This window comes from Gavialis gangeticus, unplaced genomic scaffold (assembly GCF_001723915.1).
Source record: "Gavialis gangeticus isolate Ggan-Ray unplaced genomic scaffold, GavGan_comp1, whole genome shotgun sequence".
In the NCBI taxonomy this organism is placed as follows: Eukaryota; Metazoa; Chordata; order Crocodylia; family Gavialidae; genus Gavialis; species Gavialis gangeticus.
In genome coordinates, this window is record NW_017729004.1 from 20350815 (window position 1) to 20367688 (window position 16874).

Here is a 16874-nt window from a genome sequence, read left to right on the forward strand (position 1 = left end):
AGTGAATGCAAGCTATTGGTACCAGACCAAACAATGTTAATACGGCATCTCAAGACAGCTTTATTTTTGTGTTCCACATTGGAAGGAAAGACCTTGTTTTTCTTGGAAGGAAAAAAGGATTATCTCTGGTAGCTGTAGTTAGACTCGTGGCATGTAGTGAGTGTGCTTTTAAAGGAAAAGAACTTCCAGAAACTATGTTAATATTATTACCCTTTCTGAACTACTTCTAGAAATAGCTCTTCTATATGTAAAAACCAAAACACCAAAAAAACCCGACAGGGTTCTATGTTCAGAATTCATGTGTCACTTTCCAATTCTGAGTAACACGTCCATCCCCAAATCAGTACTGTTTCTACAATATTACCATTTGAGTTTTTTATGTGTGGGTATGGGTGTGGACATATATCTCTAAATATTCCTAAACATAGTTGTGTAGCTTCTTGCATATGACTTTCCTTGTCACTTTTCCCCCCCAGAGCCTGACCTGAAAAAGCGAATTCGTGTTCACTTGCTTAATGCACATGGCCTGGATGAAGCTGGCATTGATGGTGGTGGAATTTTCAGAGAATTTCTGAATGAACTGCTTAAATCAGGATTTAATCCTAACCAGGGATTTTTTAAAACCACTAATGAAGGGCTTCTCTACCCAAACCCTGCTGCACAGATGCTTGTTGGAGACTCTTATGCTAGACACTATTACTTCCTAGGAAGGATGCTTGGAAAGGTAAAACTTCTTTATAAGTTGTTGTAAAGAACATAAAATGAAAAGGAGCAGAAAAAAGGAAGGTAGTGGTAACTTTAAAAAAACCCAAACAAACATGGAATTTGGGGGGGGTAGGTTGGCATGTTTAACATTTTGGTAAGCTTGGAGCATGGGAATACTTAATGACTCTGTGAATACTACTTCCCCATACTCAGTCACTGGTTTTATGACTAAATAAATTAATGATGCACCATAGTTCTCATCAGCATTAGTGAGAATTGCATACTTGAAGTGAGATGAGAATTTGGGCTCACCTGGACTGCTGAAGAGGTGAATCCCAGCACTTGATGATGAGATCACTCCGCATCTGGGTCAACAAACATGATCTAAACCCAGAAGACTGTCAGTCAGCTGGGTCTGGGATCTCCAGAACCTGGTCCCAGGTCCAAGGATTTGCAAGTGGGGGCAAATGGACAAACTGGTAGCTGCCTCGCCTATATATCTCCTTTTCTGGAACATCCCTGTGGTTGTAGGTGGGTGGAGTATGCACATACTTGAGAACCCAGTTGCACAACCTGCCAGGTCAAGCATATAACATCACCTCCAGCTAAACAAAAGACTTAAGCACGTGCTTAAACATGAAGGTAGTCTGATTTAACTTGTCTGTTGCTGCCGTGGCTGGTCCTAGGAACAACAGAACTGAGCCTCATCTACTCCCTATTCCGCTGACATGCTTCAAACCAGTAAGTTAAGCCAGCGACTGGTCTAAGCTAGTCCCTGGTGGTCACTCTCAGGCCTGTTAGAGACTGAAGGTTTGACAGCAGTAGGGTTTCTATGTGTCTCGGTTTTCCCGAACATGTCCTCTTTTTCGGTCTTCCCATCTCCATCTGGGTGGTTTTTTAAAATATCAAAAAATGTCCTGGATTTTGCTCTACTCAGTATTGATGTTTTTCCTGGCACTTCCTGGCTTGCCCTAGGAGAAGCTGTTTGGGACTGAGAGGAAAGCAAGGGGAGGGCAGTTGGAGTCAGGGGCATTATCTGGTGGTAGGACCAGCCCTGGCAGTTGCATGCAGGTAAGTTTGTGGGAGGCAGGGGTTAGAGGGCCAAGGCTTAGGGGCTGTCTGGGGGTCTGTGTGTTTGTGCATGTACATGGGGCCGGGGTGCATGGAGGGGATGGGTGTGTGAGGAGGGAGTGGGTGCCTGGCGGTGCTGGGGCTGCAGCAGGGCAGGGGAAGGGAGCAAGGGAGTCTTTGGGAGCAGCAGGGAGCTGCGTGGCCAGGTCAGCAGCACTGGGACCCTTGTGGTCGCAGGGGCGGGGCAGCAGGGACACGCTGCAAGGCTGGAGGGAGCAGGGGGCTGCAGGTTGGGAGTGAGGGGCACTGGCAGGACTGGGGAGGGCAGGGGGCTGCAGGTCTGGAGTGAGGGGTATCAGCAGGATGGGGGAGGGGCTGTGGGTTAGGAGTGAGGGACATGAGCATGATCTGTTGAGTGGGGTTGGGAGTGAGGGGCAGCAGCAGTGCTGGGGTGGCTGTGGCTTGAGAGGGAGGGGCAGTGACAGGGCATGGATATATCACTGTCTACCTCCCACAGTCATATTACCTGCCCCCCTCCCCACAGGTGTCCTCTTTGAAACAGGAAATATGATAACCCTAGAGAGTAGGTGCTTGTGGATGAGTGCAGAGGAGCCTTGCTGGCAAGCTTCTGGGTCTGGCTTATGGCCCTGGATTAGTGGAGTAAACAGCTGTGTCCTCTCCTGGACACTCTAGACAAGCTCAGTGAAGTTCCAGCAAAAGCAGGCTTTCTTGATGGAAAAAAAATTATCTGCAGTGTTTTAAGTGCTAGTGTGCGAGAATAAGATGCAAGAATAAGAATATGAGAAGGACTAAAATCTGGTTGGGGAAAATGCAAAAATTCAGTGAAAAGTAAATTTTGAAGGGTTTTTTAAAATATAAATAGATTACAGTGTCTTCAGTAATTCAAGGAAAAATTCTTTCTTTTTTCATGTAGTTTGATTTTAATTTACCGGTATCACCACAGAATAAAATAGCACAGTGAGATTCTGTTGTCAGGAATTGCCCAGGGAGGTTGTGGAGTCTTCCTCAGTGAAGGTGAGATGAATGTCTATCAGGAATGGTTTAAATATAGATCACCTTGCCTCAGTGTGGTGGAGCAGGAACAGGGAGTCAAGATTATCTGCTTTGAGCTCTTCCATCCCCATTTTCTGTTGTTGGTTTGGTGCATTCTCTTATCAAATGAATGCTAAGTGCAGGTTACAAATCAGCCACTAACCTAAGAGCATCTTTGAAAGACAGAGCATACTCTTGAGTAGAAATGAGTCCAAACACCCTCCCTCCCAACATCCAAGTATGTAAGACCTCTGGAAAGCATTGCAGATCTATCTCTACATTTGGGAATTAATTGTTTTCCTGGCTTTAAAGAGTCCAATTGCTGTGGGCCTGTTTGGAGCTGTGGGCCTGTTTGCAAAATGAATGCAGTTCCTTCAGAAGTTCAACACTTCTTTGGTGATTGGATGCAAATACCCATATAATAGTCTGAGAAGTCACAAAAAAGAAATAATGTTATGCTTCTCTTAAAAAGAACTCTATCTGAACAAGTTCGGTTGTTTTTACCCTTTGAAATCAAAGAGAATCTATCATTTAATGTCTTGAAGGCATAGATTATTTTTGTATTTGCGGCATGTTTGCATAAGGTATGAATTGACAGTGTTATTTAATAATTAGCTCCGTCCAGGTGCAGAGACACCTTTTGACTGGCATGTTTAGAGAGTTGATGAATTAAGCAGAAAGATAAGGCACGGCCCAACTATTCAATACCTGTCAGTGTCGTGACTTAAGTTAAAGACATTATTGAACGTTCATTCATCCATTTTAAAAAACACTTCCATTTTATGCTTTTCCACACCAATATATAGAGCAGTAGTACATTATTAAAAGCTTTTCTGCAAATAAAATAGATAAACTGCAAAGGAAGCAGTCAGGCATCCACAGCAATTTCTTATTTGTACAAACCAATATGCAAAGAGTACTGCTACCAAAAACTCTCACTTAAAAAGTTTCAGTGCTATCAGAAAACAAATACATTAAATTTTAATCATTTACATAAATTCTCTGTATCCAGGTAACCATTCAATACTGTTACCCAAATGCATTTTACTTTCAGTAGTAAATAAATGTATCGCCGGAATCAGTTTTCCTTGCTTTCTCTCAAGGAGCTGTTTTTACCACTTCGGCATTTATCCTTGATACATTTGAGAAATTGCCTTCTAAATCATGCATTTTCAGGCTCCTTAAATTGAGGTAATTACCTATGGAATGTATTAGTTACTTAGTTTGCAAAGTCAAGGACTTGAAATTTAGGACATAATGATTTATGGCTGCCCATGCAACATTTATTCTCCTCTTTGTTCATTGACTCCACACTCAATGAGGCAGGGGTGTTCTGTAGAAAGAGCTGTATGTGATCATGAAGGCGACAGAATTCAGGTTGTTCAAGCAACTGTAGATTCAAAATCTTCCAATTTTGCAATGCTAGCATTCTTTTAACAGTGTTTTTATATTATAAGTAATTTTCTTTTAAGTAAAAACAAAACAAAAACTATCATGGTATACACGTAACAGTCTCCTATAATCAGAAGCATTTGAAACTTGGACTTTGAGGCTTCAACCACTGGAGCAACAACTGACTGCAGTATCTAACAGGAGAAGGTTGTTATTCAGTAAAGTATGAATGTCAAGCATACGGCCTCCAAGTTAACAGTGGGCCAATGGAAGTTGTAAAGTCATGGCTGGGGGAGTGGCATACTGCAGCATGTGGGCCCTTTGGGCCCTGGTGAATGTGGCCATTGGCAGTGGGCAGGCAAACAAGGAATGATATATACCTCTGGCCTCTCAGAGGTGCTTTATCTATCATCACAGGCTACATCACTTCTGGCACCTTTCTGGGTCTAGAGCTACTGCCGTGGCATAGGGCATGCGGCTTTAAATCCAGGTGGTTGACGTGGTGATGGTGGCTTCAGCTCCAGCACAGGCCATGTCATTGGAACCATAGGTGCACCTTCTGCCCCATGCTGGAACTACCCTGGGCTGGATCCAGCTTGCAAGAGAGTCCCACAATCTGGATCTGGCCCAGGGCATAAATTCAGCACTCCTGCCATAAAGGCAGATGGACTGTTGGTGCCATCTGCTGACCTAGCGTTTTAGGCACAGCTTTATTCCAGCCTAATTTGCATGTGCCCATGTGTGGTCCCCAACAATGAGGTTGGGCCACTACATATAATCATATGCTCTACCAAGATGAGAGGGAGACATGCCTGGGTTGACGCAGTTTCCCTTTCCCAGACAATAGCCACTTTGTCTTTGCTCTTTAGAACATGAATGTTCAGTTTGTGTTTTGGCGCACTACCACACTTCTCTGGAGAGACACTATCCAAGGAGGGAAAATGATGATGAACTATTTTATAATTCAGCTAAACATATAATTTCATGGAATAATGAAAAAGCACTTCCAGAACCCAAGACCTTTATTTCTGCTGCATTTGAAAAGGTGTTTTTTTTGTTTTGTTTTTTGTTTTGTTTTTTTTTGTTTGTTTGTTTTTTTGGGGGGTTTTTTGTTTTTTTTTTTGCAAGTGGAGTCTTTAAAACATTTGATTAATCCTTACAGAATCCTTATAAAACAGATACAGTAACTTTCATTGTCCCCAGTTTATAATAGAGACAATGGGGCAGAAAAGGAAAGCAGTTCAAAGTAAATCAGTGGCAGAATAAGGAATGGTCAGGACTTCTTTTCTCCTCAGCACTGTACTCATTCTTTCATGCCATTTTGTGTCTTTTTCCATTGTGGTCTTCATTTAACTTTAATAACTATATTAGGGTAAGCACTGTGCAAATCAACAGTTTGGGACTTCATTCTGTGCAAGTCTTTTAAGTGTCTTTTACAGACATTTTGACTGCTACGGACAGTAGATGCCTTTCTAACCACAACGATTTAGCAATTTGGAATTTGGGTACTCATATCTACTTTCTCCACTTTTTGACTTTGATTATTATCCCACTGGTGAAAACTAGTGAGGCTTGCATCAGTCTTCCTGATATGTGTATATGCTTTAAAATGTAGTTATCCCAATTCTTCTCCTGGTTAGCAGAATTCAGAGTCCTTGATAGACATTGGAGATTTGTGAAAATGATTATGGATGCCTTATATTGGACAAGCTACATAACTGAGATAGACTTTGACAAGCTTTCAAATGCAGTGCATTTTTCAGGTTACATTTATTTTGTTCAGGTTTCTTATGGTTATTAGAAAGGTGACAGGTTTGGCAGTATACAGAATGAGAAAAAAGTTTTTTGTTTGCTTTAAATTGGGAAAGTACATGTGCTTGGGAACCAAAATAAAAGCAAATTATCATTTTGGGGTATGACAGAGAGGGACAGAATGCAGATGAAGATGCTGCATTTAAAAAGATGGTTAGTGTTGTTTCCATGTTAGTAAACCCGGACATTTAATACTGTAAGTGCTATGGTGCAGTCATAGCAGTTGCAACTGTGTGGGACTGGAATAATTGATAATGTGTTTTCTTAGGGGCATTATGGTGATGCATGTTAAAGAAAACTTTATTTTCTACAGGTTTAGATTATACAACTTAAGTGTTTTCAGATATGATATGATGGCAGTGGATTATACTGCACAGATCTGACTCATGTTCTGTTAAGCCTAGATAAATGATACTGTCACTTCTTAGATAAGTGACAGAGCTTAATCTTTCAATAAAATTAAACAATTACTGATGCAGTGTAGGCATCAGATCAAATGGTAAATCACTTTTTAGGATTATAATAAGTACAGTTATGTAACAGCTGTAAATTAATGACTTTAATGAAATTGACTTTCCATAACAAGGAAGGTAAGCTTTGTCATTTTAATTTGCAAATTCACAGCATATACACAATTGCATAAACTTTAATATTTATAAATAATATAGGAATAATGCATAATATAAGGTCGTTTAGTTTATACAATCAGTCCAAAATTTGAAGTAAAATTGCTGTAGTTTCTTATTGTAAAACCAAATATTCCTGGTGAGTAATTTTAATTTAAGCTTTTCAGACATGAATTAAAATGCTTTTTGCTTTTCATCAAATGTAGTGAGCATTGGATCAAATGATTAACAGAACACATGCACAGACTTGAAGGCTTTAAGTAATTGTTTTTAAATAATGTACCTATGCATATTTTCCTGTACTGAAAAGATCTATGGACAAACTAGAGTGGTAGTATATCATTAAAGGTATAGCATTGTGCTGTATCAGTTACTACATTTGGTAGTCTTTTGCTGCCTTGTTTCTCGTACTACATATGTAATTTTTGCCCCCTTAGTAAAGATCCACTCTTGCTTGGCTTAAGGAGAGTTTCACACTTTCATGGATGTTGCAAGCGCCATAGACATCCTTAGCTCCTAGGAGTAATAACACTAAAAACATAGGGACTTCATAGTTTTTATATTCATTTCAATCTTTTTCAGTGGTTTCAGGGAATCAAGTGTTGTTTGAAATCAAGGTCCTGTTAAAATTTGACCAAAAACCATGTGAACCTGCCTTCAGGACTTTAAAAAGATGTATAAGCAATCAAAATGATTGATCAAAAAGAAGGCTCACTTTTCTCTGATAAGAAAAAAAACTTAAGTTGCCTGATTTTTTTTTTTTTTTTTTTTTTTTATTTTTAAAATTAAAAAAAAAAAAAAAAACAGGAAACTTAAGTTTTTTTTTTTTTAGAAAAAAAGGGACCTTTTTTTTTTATAATTTTTTTTTTTTTTTTAATATTCAAACTGATAAATCCCCAAAATAGCAATTTACTGTAGAAAGTTGAATGTTCTAATAATTATTTATAAGCATAAGATATGCAAGTCTACTAATGAAACTGATATTTTAAAGGGGTTGTTCACCTATTTATCTAGAACGGTGTGAATTACTTTCTAGCATGGTTATTCAACCTGACAGTTTCTGAGTACTGGTTTACTTAACATTACCAATTATCTTTTGATTAAAAATTACTAAACTTAGTTCAAACACTGTAAATATGTGTCCAGCACCAAAAGACTACTAAAGTGTAGTATTTTAACACTAAATCTTTAGGAGGGAAAAGAGTGTATTGATTGATTGTGATATTTATTGGGTCATAATGTATTTAAATTTTCTTTAATGCATATGTTAGTGATTGTTTACCGTGATAAAGTGCGTAGAGGTCTTTGCAAGCAATCCTACATGGAAAGAATTACCTCCATGTCACTGGTCACTTCTCAATTAAAAGTTCCATTAGCAGATGATTCCTGCTTCTGGTTTGTGTACTGATTGCATTTTATTGCCTCTAAATCAGGGTCTAAGACAGGGAATAAATAAACAGTTAAAGTATGTGGTGATGGCATCCTGATCTTTTTTGCACAGTTGGAAACACCTCGGTCCATTTAAGTCAATTAAGTAGGGAATATTTACTGAAATTCTTTATTGTATTTGAACTTCCTTTGCAAACGTCTAGTTTGCTGCTATAAAATGTTGATTTATTATGCTAAGTATGTCTAGGAATACATTTATGACAGTTAATTTTGTATTATTTTTAAAAGATTCTTCAGATAACAAAGGTAAGACTTTGCTTTGGGTTTCAATCCAATTTTTTATTTTCATATTTTGTCATAATATGTTTAAACATGAAGCAAGAAGATCCATTGGAACACAGTGAAATTTCATGCATAACCACTAAAGTATAGAGTTTGGCAATGATGACTTCATTGAAATTTTTCCAAATTTATAGAAATTGCATTCATAAAAAGAAAAACAAAGAACATTGCAAGTGTAAGTAGTACAATGCAGGTTAGAATTATATTTACCTCTCTCCATTATAACACGCCATGATAGTGCCAGGATTATCAACTCCCAGGGTAATGCAACCACTAGTAATATTTAAGTAAAATTTTGGTGATGAAAATGTTTTTTAAATAAAATTGTCTCAAGATGAATCTTCATGTATGAATCAGATATTGGCTCGAGGTCATAGCTGAAATGTTCAGATAGTTTTATTAGAAGTGTATGTTATGGTGTACAGTTAAGAACCACATCCCTTAACTCCTAAAGTTAGATTCATCAGTCAGACACTAGTCCATTCTCTGCTTATCACAACTTCTAATCAATTTCAGATTTTTACACTGACTGCAGCAAATTTGACAAGCAAGCTTCTCACATCTGAAACACTCAGTTACCTCCAAATGGCTGGAGCTTTTATGAACTTGTACTTGCTGACCTTCAAGATTTCCAGCAGGCAAGAAATCAAAGATAATACCAATTTTCAGTAACTTTATTTATCTGAAAAAATGAACTTCTCCTAACAGCTTTAGGATGCTAGTTGTGCTGCAAACCATGTGAGTGGCCATTTCATGATGTTAATAAGCATTTGCCAACAGTTAGCAAAGAGTTGTTTTGACAGTTATGATTAGACTTAATTTCAAAGTAGAAGGCAGTGTTTACATCATTCAGAAAATCAAGCCACTTGGTGCCTAAATTATGGATTTAAGCCACCGAACCTCAAAATCTTGGATTAATTAACCCATTAATATTGGACCAAAAAGTAATGTTTTCAAACACTATTTTAAATAAAAAATACGTTGTCATTTAACTCGTATTTCCTTGAGAAAGATGTTGTGAATGGGCCTGACTGTCCTGAAATAACATCACACTTTGGGTTTATTGAGACAGTCTTAGGAGTTCTGGCTTACAGTAGTCAAAATAATGTGCTTATTACACAGCTATTGTTTTTACATTTTTCATGTTTGCATTATAAGCAGTGGCTCTTTTATTTGCTCACTTTATGGGCATGTCCCTGAGAAATATTTTTTATCGTTTTAAAAGGAGTAAGTACTAGTACTGGTAAGAAAATGTGGGTAAGCATCATTTTAATGCATTTTTTAATTAGATATTTTTTTCATGAGGCCAGAAAATTAAAGAGTATTTCATCCTGTTCATAAGTCGCTCTTGGAAATATTATCAAAAAATAAATAAGGTAGAAAGTGCTAATGGTTTTTTGCTTTTGTTAATGGTTCTACAGCTTCCAAGATAAATTACCCTCTGAAAGTGCTAAGTATTATTTAATGGTAGCTGCTTGAAAATGACTAGTCCAGAAAGGGTTAAAGAAATGATAAAGGAAATGAGCAAATTCAAGCTCATTCATTTCCTTTATTTGCCTTTGAGACATTGGCTGCCTTCTTGGGGATGGCACTTGGATGAGCCTTCCAACCCAAGATGTGTTTCAGTTGATCATTTCAGTGGGTTTTTAAAAGTGATTTTAGATTACAAAAGACTGAAGGAGAATAAACAAATAATCTTCTAACCTGGGCCCTACTGAATTAATGGCAGATGTGGGCTGTGCTGCGGCTCCTTTAATCTTGCAGGATTCCCCGCACCCCCCTGTTGCTGATTGGTGGAGGGGCCCTGCTTGTGGCTTGCTCCTGATTGTCAGGGAAGCAAAAACTGTGGTTTTAAACATGGCACCTTTTTTGCTCCCTGCTGGTCAACAGCAAGCAGCAGGGCTGCCAGGGTTCCTCGGCCAATCATCAGCAGGCAACTACTTTGCTGACTGCCACACCCTGACCTGACAGGGATTAGACAGGAAGAGAGTCCTAATTGGCTGTTTGGTCACCATGATAGCCGGCCTCTTTCCACAGCCTTCCTTTGTGTCCCATATCCAACCCCCCCGCTTTTTTTTGTAATCACTGTGTTGCAGCCTTTACATCTACAAGATAAATGCAAATTAGCTTATGCAAGAAAATCAGTTAAAGGACCAGTTGGTATCAGAAGGCAGGGTACATGATACTAGGCTACTAGTGCCATCTTCCCATGGATTCCCAAAGTCACGAACAATAAGGGCCCACCGGGTGTAGTCTGGGCCTCTCATAATAGGAGCAAGAGAGATTACACTTAACTGCCGGGCGCAATCAATTATGTACATTAGGGCTGTATGCCCCAGGGAATGTCCAGAGGGAGCTTAGAGATGTAGTCAGGCAGAAAAGTGGTTACAACAGATCTCATCCCAAGGGGGAGGTAATACTGTAATTGAGATTTTTGAGCAAAGTGTAGTTAATTGCAAATTTTTATCAGCATTCTAGTGCTTTTCTTAAAAAAGTTAATTAGGAAAACATTCATTACAGCAACTTGGCTTTCATACTAATTATGATATCATCAGTTTATCCTAAGCTATTTCCAAAAATACTTTTTTTATATTTGGAAATGCTTGGCTAAGATAAGTAGTGATAATTAAAGTGAGTATCTAGCTGTACAAGCAAGGTGGCTTCAAAATGCTTTATATAGTTTTTAGATGAAGTTATAAATGTTCACTTTGGAACTACCTAAAGATTGATAGTGATGCATTTGAAAAGCATTATTTTTTTATTGATTCTTAATGTAGTAAATTACTGAAGTTATTTGGCAGCCAACAGAAATGGTCTGTGATGTTGTTCACATTTATTCTCATGATAGCGTCACAATTTGCATTAATTGCATTGCTGCTGCACTCACTTATATTAAAAGGCTTCTACCATAATTAATCCTTTTTATTTCAAATCATTTTGGCACAATTTCTAGCAATAAACACTCATATAAGACAGACACTTGAAAAATAACATACAAGTTTCTTCAATATACCTATTGCTATTTTTTCTTGACACGGAGTTATTGATAGGCTTCTAGGAGCAAGTGTTGCAAGTAGCTAAGAATTAAGACCAATATGAAAAATGCTAAGTGGATTATTTTGCATAAAAATAGACAGTTTTTGAATTTGTGTAATTAACCTGCATTTAGAAAATACCTTGATTTATGTCCACATTTGTATTTCAGTTGCATACATTATGGAAATTTAATTTATAATCCATTTAGCTGATGCAATCATAGTTTTTAGTGCTATCATTTATTAGTCTTTGTATATTAAATGCTCTGAAGGTTTAAACCTGCCTTGTGTAAAAAAAAAAAATATATATATATATACTTCTGCATTTACATTTTATGAGTCATAGATGGAATTCCATTTTACATTCAGGTAGGTCTGATATATTTAAAGAATTACAATGGTTTTATTGTTACTAATGCAGGAATGGCAAACAGTGACCTTATATGTTTCAAATTAATGATTTACACTTCTAGTTTACTTTTAAAGTCAACTACACAAATGAGAGGTTTGACTTCCACACCTTGAATAAATCATATAGTTGTAAATATAATGCACCCTTTGGCTTTGAACTCACTATTCCTGTGTTTGTAATGCTAGGTCCAAACTACACCTTATAGAAATGTTCCTTCAAAAGTTTAAACAGTTTATGTATGTTCTTCTTTAACATTTTTTTAGGAACTCACTTGGTGATTCATATTTTTTGTTGTTTTTCTTGTTTACATTTGCTTTTTTAAAATAATGCAGCAAGTTATAGAGGAATTGAGTAACACATATCTGCACAAGCTTTCTCACATTAAAAAAGAGCAAACAGTCATATGTTCATTGATGCTGCTTTTTGTCTGGTCTGTTTACTGGGTTTTGGTGTGTGGTACTATGGGGGATGCGATTGCTAGACTGCAGATGAAAAATTGTCTGTTACATTCAGGACTCCTTTCAGTGTTCTTGATTTTTATGAAAAAGTTTGGATGCTGTGCCTTCTTATCATCCATATATTTTCAAAATATCTTTCCCCTCTCTCTTTCTCCCCTTCTCATTGGGGACAGCCCTCATGGTGTGTTTTTTCTGACCAACTGGAAGAACTTTATGATATATTTTAGGAACGTGCAAAAATGCCACAGGCCTCACACTTGAAATGTTGGTAATACAGCTTACTTGTTAAAAATGGGATTGGTAGAGATCCATGTGGTTTCCAAAAGTTCTAGATCAGGCATTTTACAGTAAAATATTTTTCCAGCAGAACTACAGTCTACAAATTTTATTCTCATGCAGTTCCATGCATCAATATTGTATGTAGTCAGTGGCATGCCACTGACTACATACCATGCCTGTGACCACACCAGTGACTTCATTTTAAGGCATAGGTGTAACTAGTAGACCCCATAACTGGACATTAGAAAATCCTTTTGATGCACAATAGAAGTGGAATCCAGTTGTCTTCCTCTTCTGTCACTTTTTTAGCTATGTTGATTCTTCTTGTGTACCAGGAGAAAAAAGTAACTTACTTTGTTTGCCAAAATATTCAGCATTGATTTCATATGTGGACAGGAGACTTATTGTAGTTTGATTTAGTATAAGGTACATTTTCACAAAGCTACTTTTCAGAATCAAGTGACATATATACCCATAAAACAACTGACAAATTAAATGATAAGACTGGAAATCTGGAATTTGCTTATTGGCACCTGGGTGATTTGATTAATAGTGTGGAGCAAATGATACCGTTAATCTAATTTGAACACATTCTGGAGGAGGATATATATTGGCTTTGATAAGCCCCATTTGTCTTATAAATGGATGATGGGGGATATTTAAGATATTCTGCCTGTGGTATGTTTGATCTTTTAAACTTCTCTGGCATAGTATGTTAATATTGTGATATATGTTTGAAGGGAGAATATGAAAATGTGATGGGGTTTACAAATCTGCTGATAAACTTTTGAAGCATGATGTTTCAGTAGGTTTATTCAATTTTCAGGTTGCAGTTGAATATTTAGGTTGATAGGGCATGTGGAATATCATCACATGAAGAGCTTCTATTCAGGTACACTTAAAGGCAAATTACAGAAATAGAAAAAACACATGGTACATATTCTACAGGTGTGAACAGTCCACATCAGGAAAGCTAACATGGCTTTAATTGTTTTTAATTTTAGGCTCTGTATGAAAATATGCTGGTGGAGCTGCCATTTGCTAGTTTTTTCCTCTCAAAGTTGCTGGGCACAAGTGCAGATGTAGACATTCATCACTTAGCTTCATTAGACCCCGAAATGTACAAAAACTTGCTTTTCCTCAAGAGCTATGAAGGGGATGTGGAAGAACTTGGCCTAAATTTTACTGTGGTGAATAATGACCTCGGGGAGGCACAGGTAAGAGTTGATTATTAATTTCCCTACTACAGTCAAATTTGGATGTAAACGCAGTAAGATGCATGTGTAACTAATGCTCCTTGCAACTTTCAGTATTTGGCAACAATAAGTTAACTTATTGTTTTTAACTTATCAATAATACTTTTTTGTATCAACGGAAAAGCAGTGCTGACAAGAATGAACAAGTGTGATAATTCTAGCAGTAAACTGTTATGTGAAGAATGGCTGCGGTACCCAGACAATCCTCAATGTCCTTATTTGTTTATTGAACAGTATTTTTATAGTAGTGGAAGTGCTTCTGAAGTGTTGTTATTTAACCCTTTTCTTTTCCAATGTTATGATCTGGAACATAATTTGTATAATTTATGTGTTGAAAAAAAAACTTTGAAAGCTTTCTGTAGACCGGTTGAAATATGAATTACAATAGTTGTGTTCTTTTTATTTGAAAATGCCCTTAAAAGTGACATGATCCTAAGGTACCTGTAGTTCTTGGTATCACAATTATAGTTAATATGCCTCTCTGCAGGAGCCAAGGAGAGAAGCTGGGCCTATTAGCTTTAACACCATGACCCTAGTGTGAGCTAAATGCATTTTCTTTGAGCAGTGTTAGGGGCCAACATTTTCTGACCTGAATAAGGTTAGAAATGAAATATTTGGGCACCTGAATAAGTGGCCTGCTTTTTCAGAGTTGCTGAACTTTTAGTGGAAGTCAGTGGGAGTGGTAGGTGTTTGGCACCTCTAGAAAATTGGATGTAGTCATGGGCAGTTCAGACTACCAGATTTGGAAATTTAGAGCAGGGGTTTTCTCTGCCCTAGGTCAGGCAGATATCAACTGTACATGTGCACACATTCACTAGTACAGTATGTTATTAGGGTATAGCATGTCGAGTAGAAATCTAGTGTCCAGGACAGAAGTTATATTTTATGGGCTTCTCTGTACTATTTTTCAGTATCTTTTGGGTGCATATGTCACAGCTAGAGATGAGAGGATATGTTATAACTATCCTCTGGGTGTTTATGGAAGTGCTGTTCCTTATTGCTGCCTTTCACAGATTTTGGGAGCTACTCAAAACCTCCCAGCATTTTCTAGGAACCAGGGGCCTTAATAGAGAACGGCTTTACCAACACCTTAAAAAATGTACCTGAGACATGCTAGTACAGGTAAACTTGCTTGCTGGAGTATGCTGTTATGTCCTCTTCTGTTTAGAGAAGTAAAAATGGTGTCCTTGTTGCTGTTTGCTTATAATATTTTCAGTCACTTGTAAGTTGTTTCATTCTAAATTGCCAGCCATATTTTTATTGGCATTAAAAATATATAAAACCATATTGTTCTTCTTCCCTTCCAAGCTTCCATTTTTTAAATCTAGATATGTATGTATTTGCTTCTACTGTCTTCATTGTGTCCTCTCTTCTTTCCTTTTCACATCTTTTATTCTTTTTCTGTTTCTCTTTTCTTCTTTCTTGCCCCTCAGTAGTCTGTTTCTGTTTTCAGACTTACTGCATTGATCTCTTTTGTTCCAGGTCTCAAACATTTTTGCCACTTTTTTCCTGGTTGTACACAAATGGCTCAGAAATATTTTCAGACCAGTAAGGGGGACTACACTGTACATGGACAGTGTCCCTACAAGACATCTTCCTCTGCAGTTTCTGGGCCCAGAGATCACAGTGATCCTGCCAGGCTCTATATTTTTATCAGCCTATTGACTGGTTGAGGGCATGTACAGACGTTACTTTTAGATCAAGCTAACTAGGGTTAAATGGACCTAAGTGCTAAACTGTACACGGGTTTGTAGGGTTAGAATGAGCAGAAAAGTGGCCAATCAAGCTAATTTAGTTCAGTTGCATGCAGATCTTATATTTAGATCGTCTTAACTACAGACCTGTAGGGTTTATCTAGTTCAATCCCTTGCCTGAGGCAGGATCATTTGTATCTGAACCGTCTGAGATAAGTCCTTGTGTAATCTGTTACTAAAATTATTCAGGCAACCCTGCCAAAGAGCCACAAAGCAAAGCACTGTAACCTGCCCCAGGTAAAGCAGGAAGACAATGGTGGCCAGTGTCCTGCTCTTGCGGGAGTTGTTAAAATACTCTTTAAAGATTCAAAGAAAAGGCCACAGTCCCTGCTACAGAGGAAGGCAGCCTGCCCCCCACAGTAAGCGTGGAGCTCCCGCAGACGCTGCTGGCAGCAGGGGTGGCAAACGTCGACCGTGGCGTGGCAACCACCCACAAGCTGCCGGCGGCCAGCAGTGATCGCGGACCGCACGTAGACACCACCGGCAGTGTCAGCAGTGGGGTGGTGAGCAGTGACCGCCTGCAGGCGTTGCCAAATATCAACAGAGGCTTTTTGTAGGGCATGCAGTGCCACACACGGGGGGTGCACATGCGCCCCATACACACTGCCCCTGTTCCAGTTCATACCAGTCTGGCTATAAGGTAAAATCCCTTCCTGACCCCAGTGTGATGATTGGTTTGACCCTGGGGAGAGGGGCAAGACCTCTGGGGTTTTGTGCCAGTAGGAGCATTAGTATGGCCCAGTCACAATCCCCAGTATTGGCTGCAGCCAATGTACAGTGCTGCTGAGGAAGACGCCCCTTCCCAACACCTGTAGCAACAGGAAGGGGGGGAAAAAAATCTTCCTGGCTCCAGGTAGCGATTGGCAAAGCCCAGAAGTATGAGAAAGTACCCATACTAGAGCTTATGCATAGCTACTCTTAGATCATCCCTGACTGATGCCTATCCAACCTCTTTCTTGAACACCTCCAGTGATGGAGATTCCTCAACTTCCCTAGATAGTCTGTTCCTCTGCCTCACTGTTCTAGCAGTGAGGAAGTTGTTTCTGATATCCAATTTAATGCTACTTTGCTGCAGCTTCAACCCACCAGCCTGTTTTCTGTTCTCTACAACTAGAGAGATAAGTCATTCGTTTTCATCTTTCTAATATGTGAAGTCTGTCATATCCCCTCTTAATTGCCTTTTCCACAAGCTGAACATTCCTATTTCCTTCAACCTCTCCTCATGTGTCTTGCCTTCCAGACCTTTTAACATAGATTCATAGATTCATAGATTAAGGGTCGGAAGCGACC

At 38.5% G+C, this 16874-nt stretch overlaps 1 protein-coding gene across 2 annotated transcripts in view; it reads left to right on the forward strand.

Moving 5' to 3' along the window:
- UBE3C (ubiquitin protein ligase E3C) overlaps positions 1-16874 on the forward strand; it is a 129750-nt gene that overhangs the window by 87330 nt on the left and 25546 nt on the right. Inside the window, exons 18-20 of one of the 2 annotated variants that reach the window (XR_002095784.1) lie at positions 477-724; positions 8907-9128; positions 13579-13668. Coding sequence is in view for 1 of the 2 variants with exons in the window: in XM_019508157.1 (XP_019363702.1) it covers positions 477-724; positions 13579-13791 (461 nt within the window). In the remaining variant the exon portion in view is untranslated. Of the gene's footprint in view, positions 1-476; positions 725-8906; positions 9129-13578; positions 13792-16874 lie in introns of those variants that run through there. The other variant, XM_019508157.1, reaches the window with a different exon arrangement.